This window comes from Ornithorhynchus anatinus, chromosome 3 (genome assembly GCF_004115215.2).
Source record: "Ornithorhynchus anatinus isolate Pmale09 chromosome 3, mOrnAna1.pri.v4, whole genome shotgun sequence".
In the NCBI taxonomy this organism is placed as follows: domain Eukaryota; kingdom Metazoa; phylum Chordata; class Mammalia; order Monotremata; family Ornithorhynchidae; genus Ornithorhynchus; species Ornithorhynchus anatinus.
In genome coordinates, this window is record NC_041730.1 from 38,730,388 (window position 1) to 38,754,140 (window position 23,753).

Sequence of the window (23,753 nt, forward strand, 5' to 3'; positions counted from 1 at the left end):
TATTTTCGTTACCCTATTTATTTTGTTAATGAATTGTACATCGCCTTGATTCTATTTAGTTGCCATTGTTTTTACGAGATGTTCTTCCTCTTGACGCTGTTTAGTGCCATTGTTCTTGTCTGTCCGTCTCCCCCGATTAGACTGTAAGCCCGTCAAACGGCAGGGACTGTCTCTATCTGTTGCCGACTTGTTCATCCCAAGTGCTTAGTACAGTGCTCTGCACATAGTAAGCGCTCAATAAATACTATTGAATGAATGAATGAATGAATAACTGGGGAATTTACCCTTACTATCTCCACATGGGGATACAGTCTAAATACTCATTTTCCAGATGAGGGAACTGAGGCCGAGAGAAGTGAAGTGACTTACCCAAGGTCATAAAGAAGACAAGTGGTGGAGCCAGGAATAGAACCCAAATCCTTCTGACTCCCAGGCCAAGTCTTTTTATCCCCTAGGTCATGATGCTTCTCAAGCAGACATGCCATTCTCATATTTATAGAGTGCCTACTATGTGCAGAGCACTGCATCAAGCATTTGAGAGAATACAATATAACAGAGTTGGCAGACATGTTCCCTGTTCACAACAAGCTTTCAGGCTAGTGAGATGGACTGGGTTTTGAAAGATACCCCAGAGGTCCCTTCCTCACCACCCAGAGCCGGCACCAGCACCCTTTCGTATCATTTGAGGAGACCCCATTCTATCCTTTTTTCTACATTTTTCTATAAAAATATTCAGGACATGTCACCCCACTCCTCAAAAACTCCAGTGGTTGCCCATCCACCTCTGCATCAAACAAAAACTCCTCACCATTGGCTTTAAAGCACTTCATCACCTTGCCCCCTTACCTCACCTCTCTACTCTCCTACTACCACCCAGCCCACATACTTTGCTCCCCTAATGCTAACCTTCTTACTGTGCCTTGATTTTGCCTATCTCACTGCTGACCCCTTGCTCACGTCCTGCCTCTGGCCTGGAACACCCTCACTCCTCAAATCCCAGACAGTAACCTACCCCACTTCAAAGCCTTGCTGAAGGCACATCTCCTCCAGGAGGCCTTCCCTGACTAAGCCCCCCCCCTTCCTCTTCTCCCACTCCCGTCTACGTCACCCTGACTTACTCCCTCTGTTCTTCCCCCCTCCCAGCCCCACAGCACTTATGTACATATCTTTAATTTATTATTATATATTAATGTCTGTCTCCCCCTCTCTAGACAGTAAGCTTGTTGTGGGCAGGGAATGTGCCTGTTTATTGTTGCTTGGTACGTTCTTAAGCACTTAGTACAATGCTCTGTACACAGTAAGCAAATCATTAAATATGACTGAACGAATGAATCCTGCTTTCCACCACCACAGCAAGAATGAAGACAGCACTGGATGTGTGCGGCCACAGAGAATCTTGAGAAAATTAGTAGCATAAGTAGTCATTGCTGTGGACTCTGAATCACCAAAAATACCAATATCATTATTATTATAATTATAATTAGGTGGTAAGTTCCTAGTGGGCAGTGACCATATCTTTTACTTCCACTGTGTCCAGTGCTTCACACAGAGTAAGCACCCAAAACATGTGGTTGATGATGATGATGCTTCGAATGATGAAGGCAACCTACAATTTGACAATAGAACTCATGCTACTTTCTCAAGGCAGAGAGTGTTATGAGCACCAGGTTCTACAAAAGAAAATGGCAATATACAGTGTACAGGGGAATCAGAAAGGAGTAAACAAAGCCTTTAAGAAGCTTATAATCTTAGGGAGGACTTTTTTCACAATAGTTTCTTAAATAAAGATGATTAACTTGTATCTGCTTGTATCTACTGGGGTAGATCAGTCAATCATATTGAATGATTGATTGATTGATTGATCAATCTACCCCAGTGCTTAGAGTGGTGTTTGACACATAGTAAGCACTTAATAAATACCATCATATTTATAATAATGATGAGTCTCAATTTTCATTATCCACCAGTTGAGAGATGAGTCTACCTGTCTTGTCACAGTATCTCCACGAGGAGGGCACTGTGAGTCAACGGCCAAGGTGCTAGGTGAACCTCAGAAACACAGTCACATAACCACTCTGGGCAGGGGATGTGCCTGATTATTTTTACATTGTACTCTCCCAAATGCTTGGTACAGTACTTTGCACACAGAAAGTGCTCAATAAGTACAATTGAATGAATATCATTTCTACAAAGTAGAGACCTGAGTAAAAAAGCTTGTAACTAATTCACTGTGCTAAAAAATACTCAATAAGAATTTTGGTATTTGGTAAGCCCTTACTGTGTGCCAAACACTGTACTAAGCACTGGGGTAGATACAAGATAATCATGTCCCACAGGGGTTTCACAGTCTAAGTAAGACCTCATATTGAAGATGAGATCACTAAGGTATAGAGAAGTTAAGTGACCTGCCCAAAGTCACAGAGCAGATATGTGATGGAGCTGGGATTAGAACCCAGATCCTCTGACTCCCAGGCCCAGGCTCTTTTCACTAGGCCATGTTACTTCTCTCAATAGATTTCCACATTTTTGTCCCCAGACCTAACTCTGTTTTTCTCTAGCTCCCCTGGCAGATTATAGTAGCTTTATATTTTTCACTTCTCAATTCTCCCACACAATCTTTCCTAAATCAGACTTCATTGCATTTATTTGGTATATAAGGTGAAAAGCCTAGTAAATCCCAAAGAAGCAATATATTGGCTTTATTTGTGGCTACTTTGCTTAATGACCCAAATGTTCTCCTCATTTTAGTACATGTATTGATTAATTGACTAGGGAAGAGAGTGTTATTGAAAAGCAGTGAGTCAGATTGCCAGCCTCACAGAGCTAGGTAGGGAACATGTTTCCAGATGGGCTATAGTAGGAAGAGGAAGAGTTAATTAGACCCCCAACAACGGGGCTATTCTATATTTTAAAAAGCAGAAAAAAACCTGCCTTTGGATGAGATGAGGTAAAAGGTTAATATGAAAGTTTGACTTTTAAACAAATCACCATAATATCATTCTGACAGGTAGTCCCACCCGCACCCAGGCTGAAGCACCAGGTTGGAGAAAGTAGAGTACTCTGTCTATTCCGTAATTGGTTTTGGAATCAACATCAAATTGAAATTACAACACATGGTCATTTTGCATTGATTTGTTAGTCTTTGCCAAGTGAAGGATAGGAATGAATTATATTAGTGCTAAGAGTGCTATTGGGTTGATATGACTGGTGTATTGTGAATTAATCAGGGAAGGCTTGATTGAAGGCTTCACTTTGCCAAGTGAAGAAGTAAATGAAAGACACGATTAGGGAGAATTTATGAATTGGTTTGACAAAGGGGCAGAAGTGCGGAAGTCAGTACAGGCAAGAGTCATAAGCTTATTTTTTGTGAAGATGAAGGAGATGAAACAACCAAAGAAATATGAAATAAGAGAGACCCCAAAAGTATCTGGCCACCAACTCCCCATCACCAGATCAGCTTAGCATGCATCCTGGATAAGTCTTCCCCCGCTTTTAGAAATCACCAGTGAAGAGGCTTCCCAAAGAACATCTCTTCTTCAAAATCAGTTATAAAGTCTAATGCTCAATGAGTAGTATTTATTGAGCACCTACTGTGTGCAGAGCATTGAACAAAGCACTTGGAAGAATACAATAGAATTAATAGACCTGATCCCTGCCCTCAAAGAGTGTAGAATTTAGTGGAGAAGATGGAGACTACAATAGATCACAGAAAGGAGTAGAAAGATATGTATGTAATTGCAGCTGGACTTAGTGCTTAGATGGCAAGAAATCAATCAGTGGTATTTATTGAGTGCTTACTGTGTGCAGAACACTGTATTAAGTGCTTGGGAAAATACAACAGAGTTGGTAGGCACATTCCCTACCCACAGCGAGCTTACAGTCTAGAGGTAGAAAGGCCGAAATGGAAGTTGCAGGTGGGGAGTCGGTGTGGGGAGTTGAGAGATTAATCAGGGAAAACCTCCTTCATGAAAAGTCTCATCTGGTGGACATAGATTCATGTCCCTGATTTGGTCACTGACTGTGTGGGATTTTGTGACACTATCTGTTCCACAGAAAAATGGGTATGATGTTGCCTTACTCCATTATACAGCACAAGTATAAGTGATGTGAATATCCATGGGACTTTTAGAGGAATGATATTTCCATTTTCTTGAGTTCCCAATATCTTTCTTTGTCACACATTCAGAATAAGAGCTCTCTTGAGCCACACAACTGGTGTCTTCTCTTTGACACAACTCTTTCGACTTTTATAGGTCAGCAGTAATGTAATATTCAGGGCCTGAAGAACTTTGCCTTCTTCACTTCGATAAAGGCCTAATTTATGTTGGTCCACCACATCAGAGATTGTTATGTTCCTAGAGAACTGGATGGGCAGTCAAAGGTTATATAAGAGGGTCGGTGAATAGAAGTGAGTCAAAGAGGCAGGAGGTAGCAGCCTTCCTTTCTTCATAGGAGGGTCAGACCTTGGTTGCCGCACTGTTCCATTTGCCCATCTTTTCCTCCCAGGGGATGACAGGGCCTACTAGGAAGGGATAATACAAAAGAATTATGAAGCTGCAATAATACCAGCTTCTGGTGGGGGATGAGGTGGGGGAATGGGAAGCAGCAAGGATTACCAAAGAACCTGCTCCCCACATAGTTCTCTATCAGGTCACTGCTATGGGAAGGGAACATTTAAGAGGAGAATGCCTGAGAAGACACATGAATTCCTCAAAACAGAGGAAATCACAGTTCAAGTAGCACAGCAAAGCCCGCCAGGGGATCACTTGTCAATTGCTGAGTTCTATAATATACAAATGCTTCATAAAACCTGCTTTGACTACTTCTCAGTCAAGACAAAGAACACGTTTGTCTAAACACTGCTTTTATCACTGAATTCCCCCATTATAACCTTGTTACCCATACACCCTCACTTTTTAATCAATCAATCAACAGTACTTATTCATTCATTCAATAGTTATTGAGAGCTTACTGTATGCCTACCTCTGTACTAAGCGCTTGGGAGAGTACAATATAAAAGAGTTAATACACATGCTCCCTGCCCAGAAGAAGCTTGCAGTCTAGAGGGGAAGAAAAACATTAATATAAATAAATACATTATGAATATATACCTAAATATTGTGGGGCTGAGGGAGGGGTAAATAAAGCGTTCAAATCCAAGTAAGGGCAATGCAGAAGGGAGTAGGAGAAGAGGAAATGAGGGCCCAGTTGGCCCAGTTGCCATTGTTCTTGTCTGTCCGTCTCCCCCGATTAGACTGTAAGCCCGTCAAACGGCAGGGACTGTCTCTATCTGTTGCCGACTTGTTCATTCCAAGCGCTTAGTACAGTGCTCTGCACATAGTAAGCGCTCAATAAATACTATTGAATGAATGAATGAATGAAAGGCCTCTTGGAGGAGATGTGCCTTTAATAAGGCCGTACCTCGGGTACAAAAAAGTGAAAGATGTTAGTTATGGTATCTATTAGTCACTTTCTATGTGCCAAGTAGTGGGGTAGGTATAAATTAATCAGATTGGAAACACTCCCTGTCCCACAGGGACAGTCTAAAGGGCAGGGAGAGCATGTATGTTATTCCCATTTTATAGATGTCAAGACAGAGGTAGAGAAGTTAAGTGACTTGGCAATGATAACAGAACAGGCCAGAGGCAGAACTGGGATTAGAATCCAGATCTCTTGACTTCCAGTTCTGATCTTCACCATCGCTCTCCCTTCATCAACGTTCCAGAGATCTTGCCACCTGGAAGAATCATAAGCAGCATGAGCTTGAAAGGGATATCCCTTTAACTCTACTGATGCCACCTAACCAGTTGCCATTGCCTTCCTATCCACAGGTGGATGTTGACAAGGACCGGGTGATCCACATCACAGACAGCCAAGACAACTCAAGTGCCTACAGCTACTTGGAAAAGCTGAATTAATGAAGTAGCAGCTGACAAGCACCAGAATGGAATGCTGAATGGATGTTGGCAGGTTAGAAATCAAAATGATTTCTTCTGGATATTGTTAAATAATTTGCATCCCTGCATATTTATCCCAAAGTGTTATGTAAAACATAACAGGGCTGGTAATTTTCTGTAAGAGGTCTCCTGGTCCAGCCCCCGTCTTCAGGCAGATGAATGGTTATGCTTCCATTTGAGAATGTTAAGGGTTGATATTTGTATTTACACTTTGCTTTCTAACAGTCAGTTTAAAATACTGATAGATATTCTTACGTGTTTATAGAGGAACAAAGCAATGGACAAGGACAAACTTCCATTGGCCTATTTCTATTTTGGGAAATGCCTTCTAGCGAGTGCTAGATGTCTTAAAGAGAGAAAGGCTGGTCTGAAGCAGCATGGCCTAATGGGAAAGGCCATGGCTTGGGAGGCAGAGGACCAGAGTACTAATCCTGGCTCTGTCATTTATGTGACCTTGGGCAAGTCACTTAACTATGCCTCAGTTTCCTCATCTGTGAGGTGAGGATTAAACCCTTCTTCCTCCTACCTAGACTGTGAGTCCCATGAGGGACTGGTACTGTGTCCAGCCTGATAGTTCTGCATAGAACAATGCATAGAAAAGTGCTAGGCACATAGTAAGCACTGGACAAATGCTATTTTTTTTTAAAAAAAGTGGTCCCTCTTCTTTTCTAGGTGTTCAGATAGTGCTAAATACCACATGGGGTTCACTACCTTTCTCCCATCATCTGGAAGGATTTGAGGTTACCATACAACTTCGCTATCTCGGATTAAATGAGAGGAAAGACCAGACTGAACTAGTTAAGCAGGTTAAAAAATGTTTGGTTTTTTAAAATTCAATTTATTATAGTACTGTGGGTGTGTCTGAATATGGCTGATTATTATAGGGTTTACCTGTCTGGTATCCTTACTGCTTTTAGTTATATGACACACTTAGAGCCATCCGTTTTGTGGAGTTGATACATAGAGACACATCATTTCACAACCAATCCTCAGTTTAGCTGAAGCTGCCACACTTGATTTGCAGTCCAGACCTACACTCTAGTGTATCTAACTTTGGTCAAGGAACACTGGGCACCTAGTGTTAGTTAGGAAAATACACTACATTCCGCAAGTAAACTCATTAGCTATTCACATTGTGCTTATTACTACTTACATCATGGCATATCAAAACATCCATTGTGCATTTATTTAGATGTGAAAAACACATTTGTTCCCTTTTCACACACAGACTACTTGACTGAACAAAGATATGGTCATAGGACTAATTAAAGAGAAATGTCAGTATGATGGCCCTCGAAGGTCACCAAACTCTCTCTCTCTGGTAAATACTAAGGAGAATCAACTCCAGAGCCATGTAACTTGAATGAAGAAAAGCTGGTTTTCCATGGGAGCTAATTATACTGATCTTCAGAAAAGATGTAGCAAATTGGCATTTATAAACTTTTGTGAAAATATTTAATAGGTTATATTAGCATATTAAATCCACCTGCACAAGTAACTTGCTGAAATATAGGATTCAAAAGTTTAATGAGCAGTGATAGGATGGAGTCATTGCATGATGGGGAACCTTCCGTATAAAACAAACAAATGCAAGTACATCTTATTGAGACTCTTTATCTGTTTGGAAATCAGTTCTGATATTTGGTAAGTTCTGATAGTTCTGGTGTTTGATAAATACTTACTGTGTGTCAAGCACTGTGTCAAGCATTGGAGTAGATATAAGGCAACCCATTCTGATACAGTCCCTATCTCACTGGAGTTCACAGTATAAGGGGGAAGGAGAATGATTTAAGAGAAGAGTCAACAGCAACTCATATTGCTTTTCTGAGTCATGACTGTAGCTCCAAACCCATCATCATGGAGTTGTAATGTAAATTATTTATTTTTAACAGTCGACCAAGTCGAAAGGGGTTTAAATGATGACAGGCCTGTCCTTCGATTCTATTAGGCATGCTTTTTAACATTTATAGCAGACGCTTTTCTTTGTTAATTTACTTCACAAGCCAAATCTGAACAATTAAAATTGAGTATTCAGGATCAGCAGTTGGAAGTCATTTCTATCCTGAAAACTAAGCCTCTTTGTTATTTGAAAATATGACTAAAACGTTAAACTAATAATGAGATGCATGTGATCAAATTTAGAAGCTTCCCAGATTTTGAATTTTGTACTGACCTTTTGAGATGTAAGTTCTGGAGAAGGTTTGGGTTCAAAGAACACATTTTTTAAAACATTTCCCAAATAATTAAAACATTTTATATTCTTAAAATGAAAATCATCTGATATGAAATACAATCTCTTACACCAAATATCTGAGGTAAAGGAATTTAAACTGATTCTCAAATTCCCTAGACCTTCTGGGAAACCATGTGCAGTCTCAGTAGTAATAATAATGATGATGATGATGGTTTTTGCTATGTTTACTATGTTCCAAGCACTGTTCTAAGTGCTGGGGTAGATACAAGGTAATCAGGTTGTGTCCCTTCCCACGTGGGGCTCACAGTCTTAAACCCCATTTCACAGATGAGGTAACTGAGGTATAGAGAAGTTCAGTGACTTGCCTGAGGTCACACAGCAGAAAAATGGCAGAGCTAGGATTGGAATCCAGTCATTCTGGCTCCCAGGCCCGTGTTCTATGCACTATGCCACACTGTTAACCAAATCTGAAATTCAGCAGTTTGACCCCCAGATACAAATTCAGGTAAAAAATAAGTTAGAATTCTAGCCATTCTTCTGTGAATTGAAAGAAAGTATAAGCCAAATTTTCCAAATTATTTTGGTTTATTTCATGTCTTATTCTGTGGCTGGTGGGTCAGTAGTAGAAGCTACAGGTGTACTCAAATGAGACTCCTCTGGGCTTTATTTTATTTCAGCATTGATGGACAACTAAAGAACATTTCACTTTTACATGAATGATGTGGCTATAGTGAATTTAGTACTTTTAGTTCGGTCCAGTAGTTCATTTTTGAATTTTTAAATTGCATAACCATAATTACATTTCATTGTTTACTGAAAAGCAGATGAGAAAAGTATTCAATTGCTTCCCCCCAACCCACTTCATGCATTTCTCTATTATAAAGGAGGCTCATCTGACAAGAAATTAAATTCCTGTCCCATTAATATGCCCTCCGTAAACACTCAATTACATCAATGAACACTCAAATTTGCTAAATATCTCTTTCTGTGAATCTCCTTTTTTCCTTTACCAGTATCTACAGGGGGAGGGTAAGAGGTAAACTCTAATACTTCTTCTAGAATGTAAGCTTCTTATGGGCAGGGAACATGTATATTGTACTCTCCCAAGTGCTTAGTATGGCTCTCTGCATACAGTAAGAGCTCAAAAAATACAATTGATTGATTGATTGATGCAGAAGGGAAATGGAGGCACAGGGAGCAGACACACAATCAGCCAAAATGACCATTAATTTCCTTGCTCTCCAGGTAGTGAAATATGCAATTTATGAGATAATTAAAATAAAATATAGGCCACTGTGGCATCCATGATTGAGGGATGGGACTATGAAATAGTATCATGGTACTCAGATATAAAAGGCAACAGAAAAGATAAATTCACATGGAATATATTAGTTGAATGTGTTGTGAATTATCCTACAGAGGAAAGGTATGATGTGCCCAGAAAATTAGGAAAAGATAAATACAGTACATCTCCCGCCACTAACTAGTGTTCTAGGACAGTACTTCTTGAACTTTACAGAACATGTCATTATTGTTATTCAAACATTAATTTTTTTTAAAAATTAGCACAATTTAATAGGATTAGAAAACAATTCAGTACTTAGGGTTAAAATGAGAGCCTTGTCCAACCCTGCCTATCCATATATTCTAGCTACCCACACAAAGGAAACCAAATGACATGCTCTCTCAAGTTTTATGACTCACTCATTACCTGTACTATATAGAATATGAAACCTAGGACACCCTTGGGGGTGTCAGAGCACATCTGAAAAAGCTAATTGTTAAAAAGTCAAGCTCAGGCTGTGGTTAATAAAAATAAGTTTCAGCATCTCAAGCTATTGTAGGACTTTGGAGATGTGTTATATTGACTTACATTCCTCCGCTACATCTGGGAAATGCAAAGCATCACATGTAGAGCGTGGCTGTGCCTCTGATCTTTTGTTCCTATGCATATGCATCCATTCTTCTTTGAGAGCCTCTGTAAAACACGATATGCACAAGAAAGGAGAAAGGACATTTTTATCCATTGAGAAAGGGAACTGGGAACCGGCAGAGATGGGCCAGAACCAGAAGAAAACAAACAAACGTACATATAACCTACCTATTCAAGCATAAAAATACAATGGCTTGCACTTTTCAAACAAGATGACTCCTTTGTGTTCCCTGTGAAGTTATTTAGTAGTATAATGTAGGATTTGACCACAGTTTCTGAGTGGCCAAGCAGAGTTTTTTTTCAAGAGTATGACTTTAATAATTTTTAAAAATGGGAAAATAGCCCCCAAATCCTAGCCACTTGATTCTCCAAGTCATGTTATGTTTTGCAATGTTATGCTACATCCCATCTAGTACGATGTAACATTACCTGTAACAGCATACTGTGATTTCACGGAAGCACATATTCAGGTACCAGAGTAGACCATAAGGTCGTTGTAGGCAGGGAATGTATCTTTTATCTTGTTGTCTTGTACTCTCCCAAGTGCTTACTACAGTGCTCTGCACACATTAAGCACTCAATAAATACAACGGACTGACCGATATCAAGGTGCAATTGCTGCAGATTTATCCTGGAAAAATGGCTCAGCAGGTTTTTTTAATATATCCAACAAAATATGAACATTTATAACATCTATCACACCAAGTATGATTTTTTCCTGCAAAATGTGAAAAATTATTGGCTTTCAGCTGAAGATGTATTAAGTATCTAAAATTTCTGCACCAGAAAGTATCTGGAATCTGCTTTGAAGCAACTTCTGTTTACAGACAATGTCTGAAAGATCTCCAAATACCCCTGTGATGTGTTTACAGTTTATAAAAGAGCCTTTTTGGGTGTGCATTTCTAAGTGAGCATTAAAAAAATTAAAAACGAAAACATAAGGTTTTCATAACTGGTGACTGCCACAAACAACTTGCTTCACTGTCTCTTTCTGGCTAATTCCAAGTTGAGTCTCTCGCAATTGAGTCATCTTTGGAAATTAGTTTACACTTGAAAATGAATTTCACCTGGAAGTGTCATTTCTATGAAATCAACTATATCATTCAGAGTCTATGAGCAGGGATGCTCAACTACTGACAGATGGAGAATTTAGAAATGAGTTCCAATTCATTCTGACAGTCGTCACTTCCCACCACCCTTTCTGCCAATGGTTCAGGGTGTGGGGGGGAACACAACAGTGGAAGAAACAGCCCAATATCTAAAAAAACTACAAAAGATGTTTAATAGCAAAAATGGATAAATTATTCTTTAGAAGAAGAAATAAATAGTTCCAGAGATTTTATGCTACTAAGCCGTTACCCATATACTCCCTCTAGCCTGAAACTCCCTCCTTCTTCATAGTTGACGGACCAATCAATCCAGCAATCAAGCAATCATATTTATTGAGCAATTACTGCTCTAATCCCAGCTCTGCCACTTGTCTGCTGTGTGACCTTGGGCAAGTTGCTTCACTATTCTGGGCCTCAGTTATCTCATCTGTAAAATGGGGATTTAGATTGTGAGCCCCATGTGGGCCAGGAATCGTGTCCAACCCCATTTCCTTGTATCCACCCCACTGCTTAGTACATACAATATATGGCACATCGTAAGCACTTAACAAATACTATAATTGTTATCACTGTCATTATTATAATTATTATTGTGTGCAGAGCACTGTACTAAGGGCTTGGGGGAGTACAATATAACAGAGTTGAAAGATATGTTCTTCTTCACTCCGCTGCCCGGCTCATCTTCCTGCAGAAACGATCTGGGCATGTCACTCCCCTTCTTAAACAACTCCAGTGGTTGCCTATCGACCTCCGCTCCAAACAAAAACTCCTCACTCTAGGCTTCAAGGCTCTCCCATCACCTTGCCCCTTCCTACCTCTCCTCCCTTCTCTCTTTCTACCGCCCACCCCGCACGCTCCACTCCTCCGCCGCCCACCTCCTCACCGTCCCTCAGTCTCGCCTATCCCGCCGTCGACCCCCGAGCCACGTCCTCCCGCGGTCCTGGAATGCCCTCCCTCCTCACCTCCGCCAAACTCATTCTCTTCCCCTCTTCAAAACCCTACTTAAAACTCACCTCCTCCAAGAGGCCTTCCCAGACTGAGCTCCCCTTCTCCCTCTACTCCCTCTACCACCCCCCTTCACCTCTCGGCAGCTTAACCCTCTTTTCCCCCCATTTCCCTCTGCTCCTCCCCCTCTCCCTTCCCATCCCCTCAGCACTGTACTCGTCCGCTCAACTGTATATATTTTCATTACCCTATTTATTTTGTTAATGAAATGTACATCGCCTCGATTCTATTTAGTTGCCATTGTTTTTACGAGATGTTCTTCCCCTCGACTCTATTTATTGCCATTGTTCTTGTCTGTCCGTCTTCCCCAATTAGACCGTAAGCCCGTCAAATGGCAGGGACTGTCTCTATCTGTTGCCGACTTGTTCATTCCAAGCGCTTAGTACAGTGCTCTGCACATAGTAAGCGCTCAATAAATACTATTGAATGAATGAATGAACATGTTCCCTGGGAATGTATATCTTGTTATATTGTACTTTTCCAAGTGCTTAGTCCAGTTCTCTGCAGACAGCAAACACTCAATAAATATGATTGACTGACTGCCCACTACTTTCCCCACTTTCAAAGTCTTACTAAAAACACATCTTCCCCAAAGGACATTTCTGACATTTCTGCGACACACCCTCCCATCTGCATCATCTGTGCACTTGGATAATAACAATGGCATTTGTTAAGCACTTACTATGTGCAAAGCACTGCTCTAAGTGCTGGGGAGCATACAAGGAGATCAGGTTGTCCCACGTGGGGCTCACGGTCTTAATGCTCATTTTACAGATGAGGTAACTGAGGCACAGAGAAGTTAAGTGACTTGCCCAAAGTCACACAGCTGACAAGTGGCAGAGTCTGGATTTGAACCCATGACCTCTGACTCCCCAGTCTGTTCTCTTTCCACTGTCACTAAGCACTTGATATTACCCCATCCTTAACCCCAAACCATTTATGTATACATCCTTATACTCTGCCATTACCATTTCCTCTAGCTGTTGTCTATTTTTATGATAGTTTTGCCTTTTAGACTTTTGGGCAGGGAATGCCTACCAACTCCATTGCATTGCACTTTCCCAAGTGCTTAGTATAATGGTCTGCTCACAGTAAGTGCTCAATAAATACCCCTGATTGATTCTACATCCCATAGGTGCCAAAAATTAATTTTATGATCTCATTTGACTATAAGCATTTTAATTCAAAAGAATCCATAAAGTTATGCTTAGGGCAAGTCTACCTCAGGAAATTGAAGTGATTTTCATGATGGTAGTTGGTCACAATACTTCTGTCCCTACCTTTATGAAATTTTTTCAACAGTATGTTTAATTTTTAAGGCATTCATGCATTTTCAGGGCAACTATCGTATTCTGAGTGCTAAATGTAACGGTTATTTGTTTATGTCTCACCTCTAATTTTGAATTGATGTGCAATGCTATTTTTTTTTTGTGTGTGGCACATTTAGAATCTCAAAACAGTGTTTGCTGCAAGATTTACAGAGGCCAGAAACAATGTTTTGCTCTACACATCTGATTCTGGGTAGTAATAAGCAATTCGGGCTACCAGATTGTGCATTGAAACAGAACAAAGTATCTCCTTCAATCTAAATCAGTGAAAATCATAAACACTTTCACTGCTGTGATAATCAATCATCAGAAGACCTTTCTAAAAGTGCTAAGAACAGTATTTTTGATATATTTGTGACCTTTTAGGTAATCAGGAAGAATACAGTGAGCTAAATTTGCATTTTATAACTATAGCCAACGAACATTAATGAGATAAAGCTTCAACTTGATATGATCCTCAGCTTGAATACATACATCCTTCATAGGACCATTAGTAATAATTTGAGAAGAGCACTAATCAATCTGTGGTATCTGTAACCTTAGCTGATTCAGGAGTCAAAGGTTATGAAAATTTAAACTTTTAAAGACAAAAAAAACCCACCCCAAGGTATGTTTATACTTCTGAACAATTCCTTTGAGATATTAATTCTGGAAAGTGAATCATATCACTAAATAACCTCACTTTTTCTTTGAAATTCTGACCTGCACGACTTAACATCTATTAATATTTGAGTTTGGTAGGTGTTTTATTTAGTGTTTTGTTATGAGTCTGAAGCACTATCAGAGGAAAAACAAAAAAAAGGGTTCCTTTTCCTCTGATTCTAACTTTATGAAGGTCCTGTTTAACTGAATAGCTATCATTTCCTGAAATGTGTTACATATTGAAAAGTCACTGCTTTCATTGGGGGCCTTTTGAGTGGATTTTATTAAACTCAGCAAAGTATATGGATTTAAAATTCCTGAACTATCACATCCAAACCAACTCTCTTCTCTCATGTTTTGCTAGTTTTTCAGGGATTTTGTGGAGAGAAAAACCATCTATAGCTATAAAGTTAATATTGAGGGCTGGAGTTGCTTTATCTTAGAATGTAGAGAGATCCAACTCTCTTCTTCCTGTCCTTCCCTTTGCAACCTTTGCCTCCATCCCTGCTCCTCAAATATAACCCAAGGTTTGATATTAAATCTTTCATATTGACTCTTTGGGATAAAGTTCAGTTCTGAATAAAAGTGCTTTGAATAGCAACTTTTACCTATAAACAGTAAGCTCCCTGTGGGCAGGGAACATGTCTACCAACCCAGTTAATATTGTACTCAAGTGCTTAATAGAGTGTTCTGCAAACAGTAAGCACTCAATAAATACCAATGATTGACTGACTGGTACTTGGGCCACCAAGAGCCAACTGCATAAGGATGATGTGGGTTATCACTCCCTTATCTTCCCAGTCTGGATTTCGATTTGCCAATCCCGGGTCTCTAACAAGATCAGAGAGTTTTCTATGGCGTGAAAAAGTTTTTCTGAAACCTGTCCCTTCCCAGTTCCCATCCCCTCTAAAATCCCTGCCTCCATGCTCACCTATTCTTGAAACCTAGCATAATAATCAATCAGTAGTATTTACTGAGTGCATACTATGTCCAGTACTGTGTACTAAGAGATGAACTACTATAGGCCTGCCTAAACTCTTTGGGAATAAGTAACATTTTCTGGCTTCATAGTCCATTTTTTGGGGTTCAGTTCCACTTTAAAACTATTGCAACCTAAAGGAGTTACAGGCATAAAAGACAATTATTCTCTATTTTGGCAAAGAGGGTATTGAAAAAATCATACTAGTAACAGATGAGAATATTCTAATTGGAACCCTTGAAACTCTTTCTGCATTTTTGAAGTTGCCACAGGCCCAAAAGATGGAAGACCAACAGCAGCTGAGCAAGATCAATCAGTCAATTAATAAATTGCATTCATTGAACACTAAATGCAGAGCACTACACTAAGTGGGAGAATACAACACAACCGAACTGGTAGATGCTTCTCCTGCTCACAAGCTTACTGTCTAGAAGGGACCACAGGTATTGATATAAATAAATTACAGGTATGAACCTAAGTGCTGCGGGACTGAAGGTAGGGTGAATATCATGTAATTAAAAGGTGCAGATCCAAGTGCATAGGTGATGTAGAAGGGAGAGGGTGTAGGAGAAAAGAGGCTTAATCAGGAAGGCTTCTTGGAGGAGATGTGATTTAAATAAGGCTTTGAATTAATAATGGTATTTTTTAGGCACTTACTAGGTTCCAGGCACTGTACTAAGTACTGGGGTAGATACAAGATAATCAGTCCCTATCCCAAAAAGGGCTGACAGTCTTAATCCCCATTTTTCAGATGAGGGAACTGAGGCTCAGAGAACTTAAGTGACCTACCCAAGGTCACATAGCAGGTAACTGGCAGAACCAGGATGAGAAGCCAGGTCCTTCTGACTCCCAGGCCTGTATTCTTTCCACTAGGTCACACTGCTTCTCAAATGAGAAGGTGGGGAGTGTTGGTTTGTCATACATGGAGCGGGAGGGAATTCCAGGTCAGAGGGAGGATGTGGGAAAGGGGTTGATGGTGAGATAGATGAGGTTCAGACACAGGGAGCAAGCTGGAATTAGAGGAACAAAGTGTGTGGATTGGTCTGTAGTAGGAAATCAATGAGGTAAGGTAGGATGGGGTGAGTTGATTGAGAGCTTTAAAGCTAATAGTGAGGAGTTTCAGTTTGATGACAAGGTGGATGGGCAACTCCTTGGGGTTTCTTGAGAGTGGGGACATGTGGACTGAATATTTTTTTAGAAAAATGATCCGGGTAGTAGAGTGAAGTATAGACTGGAGTGGGAAGAGACAGGAGGCAGGGAGAATAGCCTAGGCAGGATATAAGTATTTTGATCAGCATTAGAAGCAGATCAAGCTCAATAATGAAGATATTTCCTATTGACACTGGCACATAATAAAATTGTTGAAAATGTTGTGGTGTCTCAGTAGTTGATGTTAGTACAATCAAGCAACTCTGGTGTAACCATGGGGATTGTGTTGACAAGGGGTAATCCTCTGGGCAGGACTCTGCTATCTATTCCCAAGCAAGTCATCTTTGGCAGCCATTTCTTAAGCCTGCTGCAGTGGTTCCATCTGGCAAGTTCTGGTGAAATGCCAGAAACGGCTCTAGACTATTTGGCGACTTCAATTCCTTTGCTGGTGAACAATAGGTGATAGATAAAATTTGCGCTGTAACATCTTTTCATTTAGCACATTAACTGGCCTTGGCAAAAATCTTCTAGTGACATTCGGGATACCAGAGTCTTAACTAAAAACACATTTTAAAAAATATATAATAGATGGATCCATGCCTAGGTGTGGTGATTTTCCCAAAGATCACCAATATAAACTGCTATAATAAAACATACATTTTGCTATTGTCAACTGTCATTAAAGACTTATAAATTATTTTTACTGATATTACTAAGATGGCACCCACCTGAAACTAAACAAGAAGACAAAACTGTAAAATTAAATAAAATAGAATATCATCTAGAAAACAAACTATTTGCAATTAAGGATCAACAATTCAGACTAATAATGTTGGTATTTGTTAAGTGCTTACTATGTGCAGAGCACTGTTCTAAGCGCTGGGGGAGACACAGGGGAATCAGGTTGTCCCACATGGGGCTCACAATCTTAACCCCCATTTTACAGATGAGGTAACTGAGGCCCAGAGAAGTTAAGTGACTTGCCCACAGTCACACAGCTGACAAGTGGCAGAGCTGGGATTCAAACTCATGACCTCTGACTCCAAAGCCCATGCTCTTTCCACTGAGCCACGCTGCTTGGTAAACAAGCAAGTCAAAACAATTTTTAAATCTATATTTCTAAAATACTAAAAAACCAGGAACAATGAAATTATTTTATTCACAACAATCACAGAAGTACAACAATCACAGACGTACAACTATTTACAACAACATTTTGGGATTCCAAATCTACAACAGGTCTCAAAATATTTAGGGAAAAAGAGGCTACTTACAGAGACTTTCTTTAGATGGTTCTATAGTTTGAGAGATACTAGAGCTATGACAGTCATCTAAAGTTGAAAATTCAGCCATTAAAACATTTGTAGGAAAATAATTTACAAGTGGTTTAGCACATTAACTAAGATTTAAACAGAAAGTCTTGAATTCAATTTTAAGGTAAAATTCCATTTTAAAAGCATCTTTAAAAAGTGCTCAAAATGTTGGTTCCTAAGAAATTTATATGAATTCACTCCAGTGTGATGAACAGTGGAAAACCGATCCTTAGATTAAAATGGAATATTTGTGCATTTCAAAAAAAAGGAGTACCCTTTCTTGAAGCTTTCCCTTAAAAAATAATTTAAACAAAATAGCTTGCAATACACTCTTTCAGTTGACATTTAAATTTACTGTAACATCAAATGTAAAAGAAATATTTTCTTCTCTGCCCAAAGACATTTGAAGGATAACATCAGCACAAGTTGTCTTGGGAAGAGTCTATGGGGAGATATCCTTTGAGTTTGTCCATACATTTCCTTGGAAGAGCACATGAAGGTACATTTCACTTCTTAGAAACATACTTTAAAAAATTAGGCTTAATAAATTTTGATGTTCTCGATTTTGAAGCAAGCACCAAGTTTCCTTCTGAAATACTTCGACCAAGTTTTCCATTCCCTCTTGGACTTCGGTCTTGCCTCCTCCTTAAAACTGAAGAAATTAGAGGAAAAAAATTGTTTTAACCATCACTGAAATGGAAACTGTATCATCCATTCAATTAGAAATTAATGGGAATGCTCAGGGATTCTCACCTATGGTTAGGTAAAAGGAGCTAGAATAATAATAATAATATCTAATAATATAATAAACAATAACATACAGAATAATACCTAATGCATACATAATAATAAAAACAATAATCTAATAATAAAAAAAATTCAACTGTAAAAATCACTGAATGACAATTCTTGTATATGTTAACACCAAACTTGCAATAGGTGTGTACCGGTTTCATTTCCATTACAAAGGAATTAATAAAGGGAAGATGGAGATGAATAATCATAATTTGTTTTTAAGCAATTAAAGCATAACACTTCTGATAGTTTTATTATTCCTTCCCGTTAAGAGGGGAAAAAAATCATAGTTTACAATTTTAGGGAAATATCATAAGAGATAGGGGAATGAGATCAACACAAATTAAAATATCTGGCAAAATCATTTCATGTTTTTCACCGTATTTCTGTTTTGTATACTTTTCCCACCCAAACACAGGTGTAATAATTACTATACTATAATAAAGAATCACTTTGCAAAGCTACCTCACATTCAGCAGAGGGAAGTTGCTTCAATAGCCAGTACAACCTGGTCTAAAGTCAATTAATGAGTTAATTATAACAAACGAAAAACTAGGCTTTTCATCCTTGCAGAGATATTTTGACCCTGAAGGGTGCTGATGCAGGTAGATGGAAAGGAAGACAATTTAGTTCCTGAGCTGGCTGCCTTTCTCCATTTCCTTAGTTTATCTGTTTGTAGCTGTGGATGAATGACAGGGGAAAGGCGATAAGAAACGTCTAAGGGGTTAGTGGGTGGCTAAGGATAGAGATAATGATGGTATTTGTTAAGCGCTTACTATGTGCCAAGCACTGTCCTAAGTGCTGGGGTAGATACGCCCATTGTTGGGTAGGGATTGTCTCTGACACCGAACTTTTCAAGCATTTAATACAGTGCTCTGCACACAGCAAGCACTCATAAATATGATTGAATGAATGAATACAAGGTCATCAGGTTGTCCTACGTGGGGCTCACAGTCTTAATCCCCATTTTACAGATAGGCACAGAGAAGTTAAGTGACTTGCCCAAGGTCACACAGCTGATAAATGGCAGAGCTGGGATTAGAACTCATGTCCTCTGACTCCCAAGCCTGGGCTAAAATGGGCTTTTTTCATACTGAATTTTTGGGGACGGGCCAAATCAACTTGCCCAAGTAGGGAAATAGGGTTGTTTTGGATTTTTCAAGATGAAAAAAGTGACTTTCAAGAACTAATATAAACATTTCTATAGAGCATTGAAAGTTTTGATAGAGTCATTGCCAAACTGCTCACATTTATTTTTGTTTAAAGACAAAATCAGTAAACTATAGAAGTTTAAATATTAAAGAGATTTTTACTTAGTTTCATAGGCACTCTGTTCAACTGAACACTAAAAATTTAAATGATTTTTGATAAGTTCTAATGTTCACGTTTAAAGATAAGAGCCCACAAAATTTCATTTCTTTAATTTCCTTTTTTTCTGATTTTAGATGGGGAAAAAAGATACAAGACTGAAAGTGAGAATATCAGAACTATTCCTTAATGTTAAATATCCTTTTCTATAATAAAACACACTTATACTTAATCATTTGATAAATTTATATGATAGTCATTTTTGTAACTTTTAAAACTTATCAGGTTGGTTTGTGGCCTATTGTTCTGGCGAATCCCAGCTCCGCCACTTGTCAGCTGTGTGACTGTGGGCAAGTCACTTAACTTCTCTGTGCCTCAGTTCCCTCATCTGTAAAATGGGGATTAAGATTGTGAGCCCCACGTGGGACAACCTGATTCCCCTGTGTTTACCCCAGCGCTTAGAACAGTGCTCTGCACATAGTAAGCGCTTAACAAATACCAACATTATTATTATTATTATTATTCTGATTAAGTGCTCAAGAAATTCAGTTTGTCTTTTAGTAGGAGAAATCACTGCTATTCATTCATTCAATTGTATTTATTGAGCACTTACTGTGTGCAGAGCACTGTACTAGGCGCTTGGAAAGTACAATTCAGCAACAGAGACAATCTCTACCCAAGAATGGGCTCACAGTCTAGAAGGGGGGAGACGACAACAAAACAAAACAAGTAGGCATCAAAAGCAACAAAATAGATAAATAGAATTATATATACACATCATTAATAAAATAATAATATATACAAATATACACAAGTGCTGTGGGGCAGGGCAAGGGGTAGAGCAGAGAGAGGGAGTAGGGGCGATGGGGAGGGGAGGAGGAGCAGAGAAAAAGGGGGGCTCAGTCTGGGAAGGCCACCTGGAGGAGGTGAGCTCTCAGTAGGGCTTTGAAGAGGGGAAGAGAGTTAGTTCAGAGGATGTGAGGAGGGAATACATTCCAGGCCAGAGGTAGAACGTGGTCCAGGGGTTGACGGTGAGACAGGCGAGAACGAGGCACAGTAAGGAGGTTAGTGGCAGAGGAGCGAAGTGTGCGGGCTGGGCTGTAGAAGGAGAGAAGGGAGGTGAGGTAGGAGCGAGCAAGGTGATGGAGAGCTTTGAAGCCAAGAGTGAGGAATTTTTGCTTCATGTGAAGGTTGACAGGCAACCATTGGAGATTTTTGAGGAGGGGGGTGACATGCCTAGAGGGTTTTTGTAGAAAGATAATCCGGGCAGCAGAGTGAAGTATAGACTGAAGCGGGTAGAGAGAGGAGGAAGGGAAACCAGAGAGGAGGCTGATGCAGTAATCTAGTCAGGATACGATGAGAGACTGCACTAGCAAGGTAGCAGTTTGGATGGAGAGGAAAGGGCAGATCTTGGTGATATTGTGAGAGCGGCAGGTTTTGGTGAAAAATTAGTTGTGTGGGGTGAATGAGAGAGCAGAGTCAAGGATGACACCAAGGTTGCGGGTTTGTGAGACAGGAAGGATGGTACTGCCATCCACAGTGACAGGAAAGTTAGGGAGAGGACAGGGTCTGGGAGGGAAGATAAGGAGCTCAGTCTTGGTCATGTTGAGTTTTAGGTGGCAGGCGGACATCCAAGTGGAGATGTACTGAAGGCAGGAGGAGATAAGAGCCTGGAGGGAGAGAACAGGGGAGGAGATGTAGATTTGGGTGTCATCTGCTTAGAGATGATAGTTGAAGCTGTGGGAGCGAATGAGTTCACCAAAGAAGTGAGTCTAGATGGAGAACAGAAAGGGACCAAGAATTGACCCTTGAGGAACCCCTATGGTTAGGGGATGGGAGGGAGAAGAGGAGCCTGCGAAGGAGACTGAGTATGAATGGCCAGAGGGATGAGGAGAACCAGGAGAGGATGGAGTCTGTGAGACTCCATTGGAGACTGAAAGGCAGCTGAGAGGTTGAGGAGGATTAGGATAGAGTAGGAGCCACTGGATTTGGCAAGAAGGAGGTCATTGGTGACCTTTGAGAGGGCAGTTTCAGTGGAATGGAGGGGACAGAAGCCTGACTGGAGGGGGTCCAGGAGAGAGTTTGAGTTGAGGAATTCGAGGCAGAGAATGTAAATGACTCGCTCTAGGGGTTTGGAAAAGAAGGATAGGAGGGGGATAGGGCGATAACTGGAGGGGGCAGTGGGGTCAAGAAAGGGTTTTTTTAGGATGGGGGAGACGTGGGCACGTTTGAAGGTAGAGGGAAAGAAGCCATTGGAGAGTGAGCAGTTGAATATGGAAGTCGAGGAGGGAAGGGGTGAGGATTTTTATAAGGTGAGAGGAAATGGGGTCTGAAGCACCCCATGTGGAGGGGGTGGCACTTGAGAGGAGGGAGGAGTTCTCTGCTGAAGATACTGCTGGAAAGGATGGGAAAATAGAGGAAGGAGGGATGGAAAAGGGGGAGGGGTGATTTCGGGGAGCTCAGACCTGATGACATTAATTTTCCTAATGAAGTAGGTGGCCAGATCGTTGGGGGTGAGGGATGGAGGAGGGGGAAGAACAGGGGGCCTGAGGAGGGAGTTAAAAGTCTGGTTATTGCCCCCATGTTACTACAAAATTCATTAAGTACTACAGTGAAAAATCAAGTTTGGTGTTAATTTCTCTAAAATTGGAAGTACTTCAAAAATCTGCCATTACTTTGTATAATTATTGTGTTCTATTATATAATTTTTAAGGGAGAGGTGCATACAAATAATAGCTGAAATATGTTATTGAATAATATAATCACCAAAACCTATATAGAGTTAGATAATCATATATTGCACCATTTTATATTCTCAGCCTGTACTATATAACATTCCTTAAGTGTGAACAGTTTGTCTGACAAGCCTGCAAACAGGACTGGAAGCAATTTAAAAATTCTAATGAAGGATGTGTTTTAATGGACAATATTAAGAGATACAGTTGGTTACCATTTGGAAATTATTTGAATCTTTTTCTACCTGAACAAATATACAAGCAAAATGACGGGTACACCACAATCGGAAAAACCTCGGCTCACTACAGAAAACATGAAACTGAGTTGTACCTTAGCTTCTATTTTTCCCTCCAGATTTGGTACTGGAATCCGAGTTTGAACATACCTGTCAGTTTATTTACTTGAAGAGGCTTGCGACTGGGGGCGTCCTGACGAATACGCTTGGCAGACCCGAATTCTTGCACGTTCTTTGATGCATCACTTGATGTAGAACTTGAGAAACAGCAATATGGAAATCCTGCTGTTATTGAAATATTTTCAACTGTCTATTCAGTTTAACACTTTTCAAATGTAGGATGAAATTAAATTAATTGTATATATATTATGGTGTAATATTCAGTGTAAATTTAGGTGCACTGAAATTGCAGGTACTTCCACAAGATGGCCTGGGTTGAAATCCATAGAATAAACAGCACAAATGAACCCCTAACATAATCTGGGATGGGACACAAACAGCGTCACCCAGGGTGGGGAAACTAATCATAGTCCGCATCTAGCCAGCTACTAGAAACGCATCAGAACTGGAATCCCAATGGTGGGAAATTGTCACTGGAAGGCATATAGGTTCTCATGGCGTGCCCCTAGTTAGCTGTATGTACCCTCTCAAGTGCTTAGTAGAGTGCTTTGCACACAGTAAGCAAACAATAAATACTATCAAATAAATGAATGGATGAAGTACCCCAATTTATGAAGATTTGTGGGGAGCTATAGGAAATTTGAGGAAAACAGAAAGAAAACGATCTCTCGTCTACTCTCAGGTACCAATAATCATGAGTCCAATATCCCTTATTGCTATTTGACCAGATCCTTAAAATGTGGCCTAAATGAATGTTAAAAATGAGGCTGTGCTCCAAATTCACATTTAATGTGTTCAGGTTAGATTATACTCTAAGTGTATCGATGTTTAACTTGAATTTAAATGTCACCCTACACTCTGACATTTAGCTAAAAAATCCAGTGAACAATGGATAAAAATAAACCACTGTTTGGTTATCAGGAATCTCCCTTACCTTGGGAGTTAAACTG

General features: G+C 40.0%; 1 protein-coding gene across 2 annotated transcripts in view; it reads right to left on the reverse strand.

Moving 5' to 3' along the window:
- Positions 1-17,436: 17,436 nt before the first annotated feature.
- KIF18A (kinesin family member 18A) overlaps positions 17,437-23,753 on the reverse strand; it is an 89,565-nt gene continuing 83,248 nt past the window's right edge. Inside the window, exons 16-17 of one of the 2 annotated variants that reach the window (XM_029059097.2) lie at positions 22,834-22,940; positions 17,437-18,261 (exon numbers count right to left, since the gene is read on the reverse strand). In XM_029059097.2, the coding sequence (XP_028914930.1) occupies positions 18,116-18,261; positions 22,834-22,940 (253 nt within the window). In that variant the 3' untranslated portion in view covers positions 17,437-18,115. Of the gene's footprint in view, positions 18,262-18,877; positions 19,084-22,833; positions 22,941-23,753 lie in introns of those variants that run through there. The other variant, XM_039911457.1, reaches the window with a different exon arrangement.